At 38.2% G+C, this 16483-nt stretch overlaps 1 protein-coding gene across 8 annotated transcripts in view; it reads left to right on the top strand.

Annotated features, from left to right (window-relative positions):
- The window catches only part of LOC139979360 (kinase D-interacting substrate of 220 kDa B-like), a 143696-nt gene that overhangs the window by 118939 nt on the left and 8274 nt on the right, over positions 1-16483 (top strand). For 6 of the 8 annotated variants that reach the window (XM_071990069.1, XM_071990070.1, XM_071990071.1 and 3 more), the window contains 12 exons: positions 553-651; positions 2541-2718; positions 3371-3532; positions 4686-4868; positions 5606-5765; positions 5929-6080; positions 7422-8092; positions 9704-9811; positions 13305-13491; positions 14681-14846; positions 15627-15805; positions 16264-16451. In XM_071990069.1, the coding sequence (XP_071846170.1) occupies positions 553-651; positions 2541-2718; positions 3371-3532; positions 4686-4868; positions 5606-5765; positions 5929-6080; positions 7422-8092; positions 9704-9811; positions 13305-13491; positions 14681-14846; positions 15627-15805; positions 16264-16451 (2433 nt within the window). The remainder of the gene's footprint in view (positions 1-552; positions 652-2540; positions 2719-3370; positions 3533-4685; positions 4869-5605; positions 5766-5928; positions 6081-7421; positions 8093-9703; positions 9812-13304; positions 13492-14680; positions 14847-15626; positions 15806-16263; positions 16452-16483) is intronic. The other 2 variants (XM_071990067.1, XM_071990068.1) reach the window with 2 other exon arrangements.

Raw genomic sequence — 16483 nt, forward strand, 5'->3', positions numbered from 1 at the left:
TCACTGGTTCAGCTTAATACAATTTGACTGTCATGGGATTTGAGCATGGGACAAGTATTAAAACTTTAATCAACATCAACTTGAAAATCAATTGCTGATAAACAGTAGGTGGATTTTTGTCATCGTTATGGGCAACAAAGGAAACAGTTTGGTCTGTAACCATCCTAGCTCTCTTTCTAGCATTGAGTAGATTAATTTCAGTTGTAATGGGATTGCATGTACTTCTGCTTCCATAATTTATACAAAATCAAGAAATACTGACCATTATCACAAGTTTCCTTTGTTAGTTGTCAAAGTGGAATTGAAGGGGATTGAACTAAATAGGAGTGCTATTGAGGATTGGTCACCTTGTCATTAAAATATGAAATGTTAATAGAGTGTAAGAAACTGCTGCGCTTGTAAGAAAGTGACTAAATTATGAACATAGTTTGCAAAGGACAATGTGGTTTTTATTTCAGTGTGGAGGAGAAAAAGTATGTTTTTTCTTCCAAAGTCTGCATAATTAATTCTTTCCATTACATCTGATAAATTTATCTCGATCCCTTTAACCAGGATTCAGAAACGGCCCTCATCAGAGCTACCAAGAACAGGAATCGAGAGGTCGTTCGTGCTCTTCTGGATAAAGGAGCCAAAGTTTGTGCTGTCGATAAGGTTGGTTAAAGATTTTCTTTTAGCTCAGACATCTCAATTAAGACTTCCTAATTGAGTTTGCTCATAGAGCCATCTATCCTTCTGAACCCAAAAGTACACATCTCAATCCTCCTGGGAGAGTGTTCTCGCATGGTCTGTCTATTTACGAGACCGCCGTGCCGGCAGGCTTACACACATCACGCCTAAACACGCCATCGCTGGATGGCTTTATAAGTCTGATGTATTAGTGAGACAGAGTCACATGACGTTTAATTTAATGCAGCTTCGTCAAGTTTGGATATTGTTTCGGAAAAAAAAAATATTTACAAAAGCTTGAATGGTGGGCATTTGTAGAGGTGGCAAGCTTGAATAATCGCCAGTACTTAAGACAATAGGAATGGTGGTTGGCAATAGTTTAATGATCTCATTTATTTTCATCAGGGATTTACTTTCCATTTGTCTTAGTTAATCCTATCAAACATCCTGAGTTACAGAAGCAGTGTATAATAATAATAAATGAGACTTATATAGCGCCAAATCAGAAGACAAAAGTTACTGCTCAAGTCACTTTACAGAGAAAGCAGATTAATTTACAAAAGAACAAGTGAAAAGATGGGTCTTAAGTAGACTTTTGAATGTAGAAAGTTTAGAGCATGTTCGAATGTGATCTAGTAACTTGTTCCAGAGATAAGAGCCAGAGTATTCAAAGCTTCTGTAACCATAGGTCTTCAAGCGTGGTTTAGGAACAGTTAAATACAGTTTGTTGGAGGAACGAAGTGTGCGAGTTGGAATATATGGCAAGGGAAGATGTATTTATCATTGTGTTTTTCCTCATGTATTTGAGATGGATGCAGTCAATCTGTGGATAACATGCAATAGGAATAGACAGAACAGTTTCATTCTGTCTCTCATTTTGACAGTATCTCTGTTATTTAGAGACAGTTTTCTCTGTAATCATTCATCATCATACACTCAGTATCTGCATATCTGTAACAATCAAAATACCCCTAGATTTTGCTCCTTCTTTTTTTGGGTGTTTGTGCCAATTATAGCAAACAAACAGTTGGTTAGAGAGAGACAGTACTCATTTGTCTTTGCACCAGTGATTTTGGCAGGGCTGATAGTGAAAGGGATAAGTAACAGCAATCAGTATATATATGCAAGCATTCCCATAGCGAGCAAAATTCTCTGCTTTTGATCGGAAGTAATGAAATCGAGTCACTGAAGCAAGTCTTTCTCGTGAATGCCCTTGAGATGAGCTAAATTGGAACGAGAATATTTTCGATCCTAACTGGTTCTTTCTGGATGTAAACTGGTTTCAGAATCCATGAGCTTTAGGAATTCTACTCTCTTGGTTCACACTTGTAATATAACTGTGAACTCACTCAGGGGGTATTGGTAGTGGATGTGATGTATCAAGTAATAATGAATGCAGTATCACATACCAAATTGCTATGGGTAAACTGCTACACAAATGCACAATCTATAGCAGTTATTAGGCTATGACAGTTTTGGGGCTTTAGCAGTTACTGGGCTATAGCAGTGTTACTGTAGCAGTCATTGGGCTATAGCAGTTACTGGGCTATAGCAGTGATTGGCCAGTAGCAGTGATTGGGTTGAAGCAGTTACTGGGCTTTAGCAGTGATTAACTGTAGCAGTTGCTGGGTTGTAGCAGTTACTGGGATTAAGCAGTGATAGCCTAATACAGCTTGCCTCAAACTTGCCTAATACAGCTATTCCATAATTCAATGCTTGTAATATTTATGTCATAATGTTAAAATTTTAATCGTCCAATGTTAGCTTGTATCAATACAAATTGAACCTTTGAAGTTCTGTTTTTCATCTTATAATAGTGCAAAGCCAAATTTCAGTTCATGCTGTTCTAAATCTTCTTTTCCTTTCTGCTTCAGTGTGGAGACACTGCACTTCACATAGCCATCAGATTCAGGGATAAAAAGATTTGCGAATTGTTGCTCAGAAATCCAAAGAATAGCCGGTTGCTCTACAAGCCGAACAAGGATGGGGAGACGCCCTATAACATTGATTGCAACCACCAGAAAGGTATACTGACGCAGATATTTGGTGCAAGTGAGTGAAATATTTCTTTCGTCTTGGGCATTGTTGCAGCTAGAGACCTTTCTCCTTATAGTGTTTCATTTCCTTAATTGGTTAGGTTCTTTGAACCAAGCCTGATGTTAGTTTATTGCGGCCAAGGAAATGAGATGTAGGGGTCCTAGGGGGGTTAAGGGGTCTCTCTTTGATTCTTCGAGGAGGTAGCAAATGATTTATCGATTCTTCATTTGGCTTGAGTGCGTTTCAGAAATCCAGGTTGTTGAGTAATTTTGTTATCCTGTAGATTGGTTTCTGGTCAGATAGTTGTTGAAAGTCGTGAAGTTTAATCTAACAAATGACTATAGGTTTGAGATATATACTGCTGTTTCTGAAAGTTCTAACTGTAAGTTGAAACAACATAACCACACACTGACCAAGTCTTCTTCATATGTGACAGAGATAGTACCCATATATAAATATATTGCAAAGGTTACTGCATAGAAACACTTATGATGTGATTATGTTATTACACTTTTTCCTTTATGTCAGTGTGTTCTAACTAACTTGCCCCACCCCTCCACATATGCCCCTTCCCCTCCCCCCGCACACACAAACATTGCTACACTTGAAATAATACTGCACTTGAACCACCATGCCCTGTAACTTTTGTCTTTTGTTTCATCTTTAGGGAGTTTTAGTCCAGTTGAGGAGGCTGATGGTGAACTGAGTGACCTCTGCAGTAGCTCTTTGGCGGACATCCTTAGTGAACCCACACTTACCCCTCCAATCACTGTCGGCCTGTATGCAAAATGGGGGAGCGGCAAATCTTTTATTCTCAAAAAGTTGCAAAGTGAGTAGTGATTGCCTTTTTTTGTTGTTCTCCCTTAAATGAAAATTTTTTGATCATCTACAAATAGTTATGGTATCAGGGATGTAAGTCTTCCGGATTTTTACGGAAATCCGGTTTTTTTTTTAATTCCAATAAGTCTTCCGGATTTTTTTAAATTCCAATAAAGTTCCACAAAATTGTTCGAATATCAAAGACACAACGCGGCAAAAATGCCTGGCCCGTTGTAGCAAGCTAACTTCAATTTTCACTCATCGATCACTCAAAATACCATTTCCAGTTTCGCATCATCGCATTGCACTGTACAACATTGTGCCATGTGAATATCGTTGCGTACGTGCGAACTTCAAATCGCTATAGCTCATTTCTGTCGTTGAAAAACCTTGCCTAATTCATGTTGATTGGACTGCTAATTAATATCTTCGTAACTGCTGGTGCTCGACATAAGTTTTGGAATTAGCGCTTGTGAGATTTGTGAGCGGCGGAAATCTACGGGATACGCAAATGAAAGTCGATATTTGTGATCGCATTCGAATGTGAGACTGTTTTTTATTCCGTAGTTCGCTGCGACGTATTCGTAACTTTGAGCTAGCCTAACATAACGATAGTGTGTAAGTAGTAAGAACTAGGGGTAAGATGTGTTAGCGCTAATACTTCTGAGCTAGCCTAACATAACGATAGTGTGTAAGTAGTCAGAGCTAGGAGTAGGATGTGTTAGGACGGCATTCACCTGGGGTCTCCGAATATTTTTTCCGGTTTTTTTTTGGGCTGCACTTACATCCCTGTGGTATAAATATTAATTTGCATGAGGATGAGAGTGGGGGGGAGGGTCTTTCTTATCCATGTGACTGACTACAGTGTTTACATTCACCGGACACGATTGCCGTACAAAACTGCTGTTTGAATACATGATAGCTGGTGGAAGGAGAATAAATGGGGTAGTGAGGGGAGTTGGGTGGGTGGGTGGGTGGGTGGGTGGTGGAGAAGGGATAGAGGGTATGGACAAGTGAACTTTTTTTAAATGCAAACAAGCATTATACAACCTCTTTATGTCTGTTTTTGCTTTTTTTGTCTAGTAGACACAAATACCTCTTAGGCTATAAATTCTTCCCATTCTGGCAGATTTTATTCTTCTTTTTCTTCCATATCTTTGCAGATGAAATGTGTCAATTTACGCAGCAGGACACGAAACCACAGTTTGCTTTCTCCGTCACCGTGGTGGCATTAGTTGCAGTATTCAGCAGTTTAATGGCCACCTTGGTTGTTTTCACGACCAGAAAGCCTTTACCAGCAGTTGTAACATTTGTAACCATATTTTTAACTTTACTAGCCATTTTAGGTGAGTATTTGTTTTTCATACATACCAGTTTTCCTTCATTTTGACCTAAAACCTCATCTTACTTTATTTACGTTTAGGAAAGTTTATTCCCAGTTGAAGAGGCTTGTATGGTGAAAAGTTTATACTTATTGTCTCAAACCTTTGTGACATGTTAATGAACAAAGAAAAGAGAGGAAAAACATGTAAAACTAATGAACTAATAAAAATGTCATTTTTTCTCGCCTGCTATTTAACAGACATTGCTCCTGAACCGATGAATGATTATAGTTTAGATGAAATTTGCAGATAAATTAATACTTTCTGTAACATCTGAGAAGACAATTACCTCTGAATAAGTTGTAATTTTATTTCTCATGCTGTAGTGGCCTGGGAGGCAGTACCCCTGGAGAGATATACTCTCATGGTTTTTGCATTGGATCAGTCTGATTTGACCACAAATGTGTCATGTTATATATGCAAGTAGTGGGATCCCTGTTCGATAATTTTCGTAATCAATCATGCGAAATGCAAAGAAATAAAAAAATCGGTGGTGAACTTGTCTCATCATTTTAGTCAGGATTTTTATGCGTGTCTCTGTTTTTGTATAAAGTAAGTTTCAGAAGGGAAATATTGATTTGCTTTGTTTTCATCGATTCGTCTAAAAGCTGAAGATCATCTGTTGTGTTATATTGCTCTAGCCCCGAGGAGGTTTTCTTATTTTTTTTTACAACATTTCTCTCTCCTTTCACCCGCCCCAGGATTAATTTACTACGGTCACCGCAGGAAGTGGCGAGGTTCAAACACCTTGAGTGTCTGGCTGGCCAGACAGCTCAACTACCTCCAGCTTCTGGGGGAGCTCTGTTTCTGTAACCCACCATATCCTAAAGATAATGCCACTGTCAAAGCACTGCCAATCAGGTACAATATTACAGTACACCTATTAATGCACTCCTAATTTATCTCAGGCCTTTTCATCATCATCATGTGCAATTTTACAGTCGTGGATAATCTCAAGCGTTCATGATACATTCAGTGGTTTTTATCTTCTTTATATTGAACAATTTTTTTTCTTTCATTGTAGGTTCATATTTGGTGAACCATTGCAGCTGTCCCATCTAGGAGGTGAGGCCCCTTTGGCCCATACCCTTGCATCTATCAGCAGATCTGTGGAGAAGAAACTTGGTTTCTTGGCTGCTCGTCTCCACCAGGTGGTCAAGACGAAACCGGAAGAAGGTAACAACCCCTTCGACCCTCACCAGTGTCTTTAAGAGACTTCAGATGTTGAGTGATATCACTCAAGTAGTGATGTTGAGAGATATCACTCAAGTAGTGATGTTGAATGATATCACTCAAGTAGTGATGTTGAGAGATATCACTCAAGTAGTGATGTTGAGTGATATCACTCAAGTAGTAATGTTGAGTGATATCACTCAAGTAGTGATGTTGAGTGATATCACTCAAGTAGTGATGTTGAGTGATATCACTCCAGTAGTGATGTTGAATGATATCACTCAAGTAGTAATGTTGAGTGATATCACTCAAGTAGTGATATCACAGTTACCATTTTGTTGTCAGTGGTATCATCTCATGATAAGAGTACTTTAGTGGTATCATCATAATTCCAGTGTCATCAGTCGTAAAAAAAAACATGACCAGCTCTTTACTCTGTTAATTCAAAAATGGCAAACTGTCAGTGTTTCTTTTACATCATTTCCACCCTTACATGTCTCCTATACATATGCACTCTGACCTACGTAGCATACAAACTGATAACTTTCTTGCACTGTGCACCTCCCCTCCCACCCCAGTGACCCTCTCTAGGTTCTTTTATACCCTCTTCCTTTTAGAAGTTCCACAACACATTTTTAGCCTTGGAGTTTCATCTGTCTGAATCTCCCTGTATTCACATCCTTTTGGTGGAAGTTTTTTTTCAATACTAAAATAATACAAAATGTCTGTGTGATGATACCATAAAGCATGCTTCTTAGGTTGGAGGGGGATGGTACGATGGGAAATGGATGGGGTTAGGATGGGATAGTGTTGGGGGAGGTTAAGATGGGATATGGATAAGGGGGTAGGATGGGATATGCATGGGGTAGGATGGGATATGGGTGGGGTATGGATGAGGGGTAGTATGGGATATGGATGGGGTTAGGATGGGATTGGGTTGGGGGTAGGATGGGATAGGGGGTAGGATGGGGTATAGATTGGGGTAGGATGGGATAAGGATGGGGGTTAGGATGGGATAGGGTTGGGGGTAGGATGGGATAGGGATGGGGGTCGGATGAGGTATGGATGGGGGTGGGGTAAGATGGAATATGGATGGGGATTAGGTAGGGATAGGGTTGAGGTAGGATGGGATAGGGATGGGGGAGATCAGGATGGGATATCGATGGTTGAAGGATGGGATTGGGTTTGGGATATGGATGGGGTTAGGATGGGTAATGGATGGGGGTAGGATGGCTTAGGGTTGGGGAGGTAATTGGAACTCTATTACAAAATCACCCTTGTGTTTTGCAAGATACCAGACATTTAAAATCTTGCCTCATATGTTTATTTTTGTTTCTCCATCAGATAAACCCAGACTAAAACGTGTTTGCTGCATCCCTCGATTTGTCTTCACCTGTTCAGTCCTGTGTTGTATCGTGGCGAGCCTCATCTTACTATACCTGTATCTTTTATCCAAGGACTACGCTCACCTCCGTATTCCGCTCTGTGTTTTGTCGGGCATCGTCCTGATTGCAATATTACTGAACAGTGTTAATATCACTGAGATGGTCTACCAGTTACTGTACCCCGCCCACACTCGGCTCGGCCGCGTCGCCCAGAGCGCCACCAACATGAAACAGGAGCAGTTTCTGCACCGGTTGAAATCGGAGGCCGATTCTCTAGCCGACCTGGTGGAATGCATCGACGCTTTCCAGAACAGGCAGACCAGAATGGTCATCTTTGTGGATGGGTTAGACAGCTGCGAGCAGGAGCAAATATTGAGAATGTTAGACGCCATCAAAACATTGTTCACGGCGCCCAGGAGACCGTTCATCGTGAACCTCGTGGTGGATCCGTATATAATCACAAAAGCAATAGACTCCAATCTGCACTCGGTCTTCCGAGACGCTCAGATCCGAGGCTACGATTATCTCCGCAATCTGATCCATCTTCCGTTCTACCTGGAGGTCGGTGCCAGGATCAGGGAGTCGATGACAGTGCCCACGCAGAACCACGTCAGTCCCGAAACACCCAAGGTATGGCAGCATCCGTTAATTGATGTCAGAGCACAAATGTCCAAAAAGTCACAAATTATTTTTCTGGTCATGAGTTGAAACAACATGTCATCGTAGCCATGTAAAACTGTCCCCTTTTAAGTTTCAATGTTTTATCCGTAAAGAAAAGTGAAAATTGTTTCTTACTACAAAAAAAACATAGACCTGTATTTACAGTTGTTTTTAGACGCTAGTGCAAATCCATGCTGGATTGCATTTGATGGCTGAATCCTGGTTTTTTAAGTGTCGGTAGAGTTGTCTTCCTTTCTTGATCATCAAAACGAATATGAATATGAATCAATACACAGAGCAAAATGCATCTAATAATTGAACAAATTCTGGTAATATACCTCATGACAAATTTGAAGGACAGTTTGGTAAAAGGCAGAAGCAAATCAGTTCAGTTTTAGTCAGCTGGTATCTTGCCCGTAGCAAAACATAGATGTATGCTTCAGCTTGCATGGGTGGTAATCAAGTATTCATAAACACAAAGAGATACGGTTACTCTGAAGTTTTTGTTTATTGCACGAGTTCATTATTAATATTGACTGTTTTGGCATTAAACCATCATTTATATCATCTTTATCAGAATTTCCTTTCATTTTGTTCATGATACTCATAATATCCATCCATCCATCTGCCATTAATCTCAACTCACAAAACAATGGTAACATTCGTCCGAAAAGACATGAATGTTACAGAGGCATGTCCGCAGTTGCCGTGACGACGAAACAGGACTTCTGTGGGCTAGATGAACATACGCATGTATGCACCAGTGTTTCATGTTCAGTTCATTTCAAGTACCCTTGAACCATTCCATTCCTATTCCAGTTCTCATTGGATCTTCTTGGGTTTTTTTCTTCTTCATTTTTCCTTTTTTATGATTGATTTTTTTTATTCATTTCATTTCCAAGGTCACACAGTCCATGAAGTATATTATTATTATTTTTATTTTTTTTGTCAAATCCTCATTCTAGCTTTAAGCTTCCATTTAGTTATGTTTGCCATCTTGTTTGCTGATATTTGATTTTAAACTGTATTTTTCCTCCCCCCCCCGTCATTAATACACCTCCAAGCCGTGATGATGAAGCTTGGAAAGCTTTGTCTCTTCAAAAAGGACTTAATCATCTCCTTCTAGAGCACTTTTAAGAGTCCCTAGCCCTAGCAGCGGTGTTTGCTCACCGATATCTAATTGTCACCAGAGGCAAAATATACTAATAAATGCGATTTTAATGAGAGACTTCAAAAGTAGGGCGATCCTCATCCCCTACGGAAAAAAAGGAAAACTTTGCGGCTTACCACAAGAAGTACACGAACCCTTTTTTATTGAAGTCATGCTAAGGCACAGTTAAAAGATGTAAAGTCTCTCGTTTACTTGTTAAAAGTGTCCGAAATATTTTTCCTCTCATTCATTCTCCTATCTCCATCTACCCCTGTCCAACACTGCAAATATTTTATGTTGAAAATCAAATAATTTCCTCCCATTAAATGATGATGTCATCTGGTAACAGACAACATGCCTGCTGTGGTATCGAAAAAAAAAGGATGGTTGTTGTCGTCATGGTTACTACAGATATTACCTTTCTTTACCAGCAGGATGGCCCAGGGTCAAATCACCTACATCTACCCTGTATCCCTGAAATACCTGAAATAGAGGCTTCACCACCAAAGATTGACAAAGCTGGTTTTGAATGGAGAAGGGTAACGTGAAACCCCTCCTACGTCCCTCTCCTTGCATGAATCCCTGCTAGCAAACAATTCTATTAAACAAACATTGCCTACCCTTCAGTTAAATGCATCATTCCTTGAGCTTGCCCCCCCCCCTTTTTCTTTTTTTTTGCTGTTTGGTTTGATCTGGTTTTGTTTTCTGGTATCATAATATTCTGCTTCCAAGGGTTGATAGGTCATTTTGTTTTATTAAGGCTGTGAAATTACAGAAATTATGAGGTGAAAGACAGACAGCAGCAAAAATATTGATCATTTCTATAATGCATGAATAGACATGCCAGCAATATTCATGCAACAATGCAACAACCAAAAAATACAACAATAAGTTTTAAGTTGTGGATTGTCAAAAATCAAACAACTGAGAAGTAGAAAGGATATCTGAAACCATTCTTTCGTTCCTTTTAGTTCCCTTTTTTTTTTTCTTTGCTTTCCAATAGTGAATTGTGGAGGAACATTCTATCCCCCTCATTCCCCCCCCCCCCCAAGAAACCCCACAGTTTATACAAGGATAGATTTTTGGCAGGTTAGTGACCGATAAATCTCATGTTAGACCAGACACTTTGCCAATTCGAACCTTAAACGTAATCGTGCCTGGCAACTAAAACCAAAGCATGTGGATTTTGCTTTGGGAAGTTATTGATGGAGTACTCCCTGATTTACATCGCATGTTGTTCATTGCTTATCAGCAAGCTTGGCTCCGTTGATGACGTTGGTGTTGAAAGTGTAATCAATCACTGCATGAGCTTGTAGCTTTACTTTGCCTGTCATCATTGGTTGCCTTTGTAGGTTAGCATCATATTTTTAAAGCACCTTACTATTGGCTTAAAATCATTCTTTTTAATTTACCGTTGTCGACACTTTTGCTTTACATTTGTACACCACTTCATTTTTAAGACATTTGTTTTTATTTGTTTTCAAATGACAGATTCCACCCCCCCTCCCTCACTCCCCAATGGGAGGTCGAATATATGTAACAATATTTTGCAGCTTCCTGAAATCCTTTGTTTTAAATTCAAATGTGGTCAATGCAGATAGCAATGTCCGGAAAACCAACACAATTATATTTCTGAGCGACGAATTCATCCATCAACTTGTGGCTAGATGAGACAAACGTCTGATTTTTCCAATGTTTAAGTACAATATGGTTGTGGTCTTGAACAAAAGTTTGCTGATACATGCCAAACCCCCGACATACCCTCAAATCCCCTTTAATGTGTATGTCTGGAACATGACTGGAGGGTGAATGCATCAGTTGTCGATCTAAAGCAGTCATTGACACAGATACATAACCATGGTAACAGCATTAAAAGCCGAAGCCTATCCGATGCTCCAAGCTCCGGTCGTTGTTCCTGTTTCTATTTATAACTTTATCCGCTTACTTCCGAGACACTTCCTCACTGCCTAAAAGAAATAGGCTTTTATCCTTCACAAGTAAAGATTTGCTTTGAAATTATCAGAGGTTAGTCTTATCCATCCATCATTCTTCAAGGTCTTCGTAATTTGTGTTTCTAGGTACTGCATAAATTTGGGACAGAAGCCTGCTGCATTTTGCACATCTAGTTTACTAAACCCCCAGGGAGGTGGAGATTTGGGGGGGTGAAGAAGAGACAAAGCTAAGCATAAAAAATACTTTATAGAGAGAAATAGAAAAGTTTAGTACTGTTCTATTTAGACCCCTTAGCATTTCTCTCAATTTTTGATAATAAATTAGTTATAACAGACAGACAACCCTACAAGGAATAGCAGCTATTGAAGAATTATATAATCCTTTGTTTTGCTCCTCTGATTAAAAGTATCAAAAAAGTTTCATAAAAATCATCACAAATAAAATCAAAAGTTTTTGTGTAAAATAATTCTTGTACATGTTTTAAACAAATATGATGTATATTTGATAAGTGATGAAGAATTTTACGGAAAGTATAAACTGTCAGTTCTGTTTGAACAGATTCAACACAGCAAAATAGAACCGTGACCTGTTTTGACCCCTTTAGCTTACAGGTAGTCATGTGGTCAGCATCTCCATATAAGTTAACATGCTTCTCTGATGCTATGGAAAAACCAATCATTTGGCCATTATTCCATTGGAACCAACTGCTAGCTTACAATCGGCAAGGTGGCCATAAAGCAGCATTTTGAATTTAATTTTTATAAAATATTTGCTCTCATATAACTTCATTTTCTCACTTTATGTAGATCTTTAGATTGACTATAAAGTTTTGTTACAAAAAATAGCAAAGCAAAGTAAAAAACAAGTCTTCAATTTCAAAGTTACAACGCTTTTCAATTTATTTAATATTACAATGAAATATGACCGGATTATGACCTGACTTATTAATTACTTACTATAAATGTACTTTCATTGGTGTTGAAATCAAGGAGGGAGGTGGTACAACAATCTTCTTTAGTCAGTGCAATCTGAGCTCTTCATTTTCCTTTCTGCTTTTATATTTTACCGATTCGTTTACTACCTGGTCCTTACATTCAATCCCTTTTACCCTGCTTGGTGATCCCCCTTTTCCCTTAAGGTGGCCAAGGGATCCTTTGCAATTATCACTTTTTGCCAATATCTTGTCTAATTGTTTTGACCCTACATTACAAAGATTACTTTTGGTATAACCAGCCAATCAAAACAAGTGTCCAGATGCAATCTATGAGGTGTATAAAGACTTCCAATGTAAACAGTTTATTATGCATTTTCTTAAGAGAAGGCAAGTAGCCATATTATATTACAAAATCAGTTTATGCCTTAAATAGTTACATTGAAGACCAAAGTCTGCTTTTCTAAAACTTTGTAATTATTTTCCCTCTTTTTCTATCCATGCTAGTGGGAAAATAAGGTTTCTCTTGTTTATAGAAAAAAATGCAATATGCGATTATGATTTTCGCAAAGAGGGACATTATGTAAAGTCAAACAGTAGTAATATGTTCATTAAGTCTATATATATATCACAAACAGTAGGTTTGGTCTGATTGGTGATTTAAAATATATATATAATATCCAGAATTATGTTCAATCGCTAACAAAGTACCATGGAGATGTTTAAATGTTTTTTTTGAAACCAATTTGCAAAGTAACAATTATGTTACCTTTTTGTAAATTTGTACCCTCATAATGACTGAAGACTATGTGTATGCGGCCATACATGATCTGATGTTTTTGAAACATTACGAGAATACATGATCTATGTATTTGTAACATTTCGAGAATACTGATGTATTTGTAATATTACAAGAATATGTGATCTGATTTTTTTGTAATGTTACGAGAATACATGATCTAAGTATTTGTAATATTACGAGAATACATGATCTGATGTATTTGTAACATTATGTGAATACTGATGTATTTGTAATATTACGAGAATAAGTGATCAAACACTAGCAAATTGTTTGTTGTTGTTAAAGATGCTTTTTGTTGTTAATATTAGTTTCTGTGATTTTATTGCTGGATGTTTTTACTTCATAGAATGAGACTACCATGGTTACCACCATTTACGGGGAGAGTTCCAAGAAGGACAACAACGACCAGTCCTCGTTGAATCGTCAACGTAGCATCACCAAAGATGTCTCCCAGTTACTTGCATCGGACGAACAGTTCAGCGACCTCAGCCCAAGAAACATGAGGAGACTACTGAACATTGTATCTATCACAGGTGTGTTAATTGACTGATCATGGTATAACTGGAATAGCCCCCTCTATAAACCTGATGGTATAAATGGAATGAAATAGCCCCCTCCATATCCCAACCACTCTCATTCCAGCCTCAGGTTGGGTAACATTCTGTCTGTTACCGCGGTGCTGTTGGAATGCTGCTATAAATAGAAAGAAATAGCTTAACCGTGTCCATATAAAGCTACCTGAAGATGTTGAGTTAAGAATGTTGAGTTAAGAAACCCTTCTAACATGTAGCTGTGTGGAACAATGATTCCTCTGTGAAACACTGTAAATAGCTTAATCATGTCCAAATAAAGCTACCTACAGACGAGTGTCGAGTTAGTATAAAACCATTGTAACATGTAGTTGTGTGAAACAATGATTCCTCTGTAAAACACTGTGTAAATAGCTTAACCGTGTCCACATAAAGCTACCTACAGACGTGTGTCAAGTTAGTAAACCATTGTAACATGTAGTTGTGTGAAAAACTGTAAATCCAGCAAGTTTCTTTAAATTATTTAGAACTCAGTATTCATTTATTACCAGATATATCAAAGATCAATAGTAAAGAAGCTTGTTCACTTAACAGGTAAAGTTTCCTCTAAGTATTAAAAACAGAGTTTACTGAGCTTCTGTTTAAACCCACAATACAGTAAAACTGGGATATCTGGACCCAAATCAACCCTTCTGCTTTATATAATTGCATAGTACCTTGTTTATTTCTTCTCTTCAGTCCAGTGCATGTAAAATCCCATTAATAAATACAGCTTGTTTTGTTGTCTGAACTACATGGCACCTTCTGGACATTTTTTGTTATCACATACTGTATTTCTCCTGTTGGAAGTGTTATATTTACTGACAATTACTACGGTAAACTGGACAAAAATGTACAAAAATTTTTATTATCCAGCTTTTTGTCATATACAGATATTGTCCAATATGGTCAGATAACTCATGTTTTATTAACTGCATTATTGTTTAAGGTAGAAGAAAGGAAAAGACACAAGCTTGTATTATTAATATTCATTGTGTCTGTGGTAAGAGTACCAACATGAAGGATTCTAATCAACCTTCATATGTAGCACACCTAGTTATAATGTCTAATACAGAATGTGACATTTCCTGTATATGATCTTCAAGGCTACTAGTTTGCAAAGGTTCACAGGGGTTCTCCCTCTCATACACAGCTCGCCTCCTACGTGCCAGTAACACATCCTTCAAGTGGAAGACCTTGGCACAGTGGATAAACCTGACTGAGAGATGGCCATATCGTACGTCATGGTTGATTGTCTTTTGCCAAGATAACCAGGAAGATGTGGAAGAAGAACTTCCACTCAGGAGTGTCTTTGAGAGGTAAAATACAAACAAAAGGAGGAGAATATCATAAAATAAAACAAATATAGAAAAAACACAGAGAGAATCAGTCAGAAACAGAGTACACCAAGTACAATTTGAAGTGAAATTGTCAAATCTGGTTTGTTGGTCTGAATAGGACTTCTTACGTATACTTGACGGTATATTGAAAGCAAGGAACAAATTATTTGGGGTTCAGGAGAAGAAGAATTTTTTTTGACATTGTCCCAAACCCATTGAAAATTATAATAGGTATTAGTTGATGGATGTATTTTGTTTTTTCCCCAATTAGATGATTGAAAAATTGTTCAAATGCTATGTTACAAGTTTGGTCAAGTCAAAAGTTTTTAGATGCATATTTGTAGGCTTTTCAGGGATTTACTTTTTTTTTAAATAATATTTTGTTGTTGTTGATTGACATTCAATAAATAATACTGATTTCATTTATTTGAGATTTGGTTGTTGGCATCTGTGTTATTTTGAGTTGCCTTTATTGATAAAGTTGTTGTTGAGACTTGGTTGTACTGTATCTGTTCTTGTTGTTTGTCTTGTTGTTGTATATAGTTTTGTATTTATAGTTTTTGATGTCATTTTTTTTCTATCAGTGTTGAGGTTGTTTACACATTTGGTGTTGTGTTATTATCATTGATACTGTAATTGTTGTTAACAGGTTTACTTATATTGGCTAATGTTGTCATTATTCATATTGTTACTTTGCTATCCATCTTGCTCTTCCCGTCTCTTATATCCTATCATATTTCTCCTTGGCTAACATTGCAGAGTGGGAGACTTCATCCCTTGCAGCCGTGAAGATGAACCATTGTTAGAGATGGACCAGGATTTGAGGGGCTTTGTTGTATTTCTGACAAAGCACAGCTCAGATCTCTGTGTTTCCGATATGAGGTGTTTTCTTCCATGTACTTGTAATTTGGATCCACACTTGAGAAAACAAATCAGAGGTAAGTGTCATTAGTATAGCCCTCCCCCTCACCCTCCCCCTCCCCACCAATTTTATCTAGTTTTAACCAAGTTTGGATACAGAAGGGCATACTTGAAGTCTCATCTGATGAGTTAAATTATGATCCCATCACAAAAATTTGGCTATTGATAACCTATTAAGCCTATAAAGGTCATTGCCTGCTACTCCCTCTCTTCTCATGATCATCGTATACCTCGGACCCCCGCCCCCACCCCCTGAGCATTTACCTGCTGTCACATGAGTGTACACATTAACTCCTTGCAGTGCTGTAGTTCTGGTGCATTATCACAAATTTAATGAAGTACCCTTTCCATCTATGTAGTAAAGGAACAGGTTCACACTTGTTGAGAATTTCTTTAAAATTAACCGAGTTTTCTTAACTTTGATCAAATACCACACCCTCATTAGAAGATCATTTTGTGAATGCTTTGTACACAGATACTTTGGAGAGCAGGGAAGGCACCAGTCCTCTTAATCAAGCTAACCTGAGCCGTCCACAGAGCTTTGGACCTAACTTCCAGTCCAACGTCAGGGCTTCCATGTATTCCACAATTAGTGATACACCCTCTAGACTGAACTACCAGATGTCCGCTGCTAACCCATTCACTAAAAATGCAGCTCAGGCAGTGAGTAATTGTATCCTATCATTTGACCTGAA

This window comes from Apostichopus japonicus, chromosome 14 (assembly GCF_037975245.1).
Source record: "Apostichopus japonicus isolate 1M-3 chromosome 14, ASM3797524v1, whole genome shotgun sequence".
NCBI classification, from domain to species: Eukaryota; Metazoa; Echinodermata; class Holothuroidea; order Aspidochirotida; family Stichopodidae; genus Apostichopus; species Apostichopus japonicus.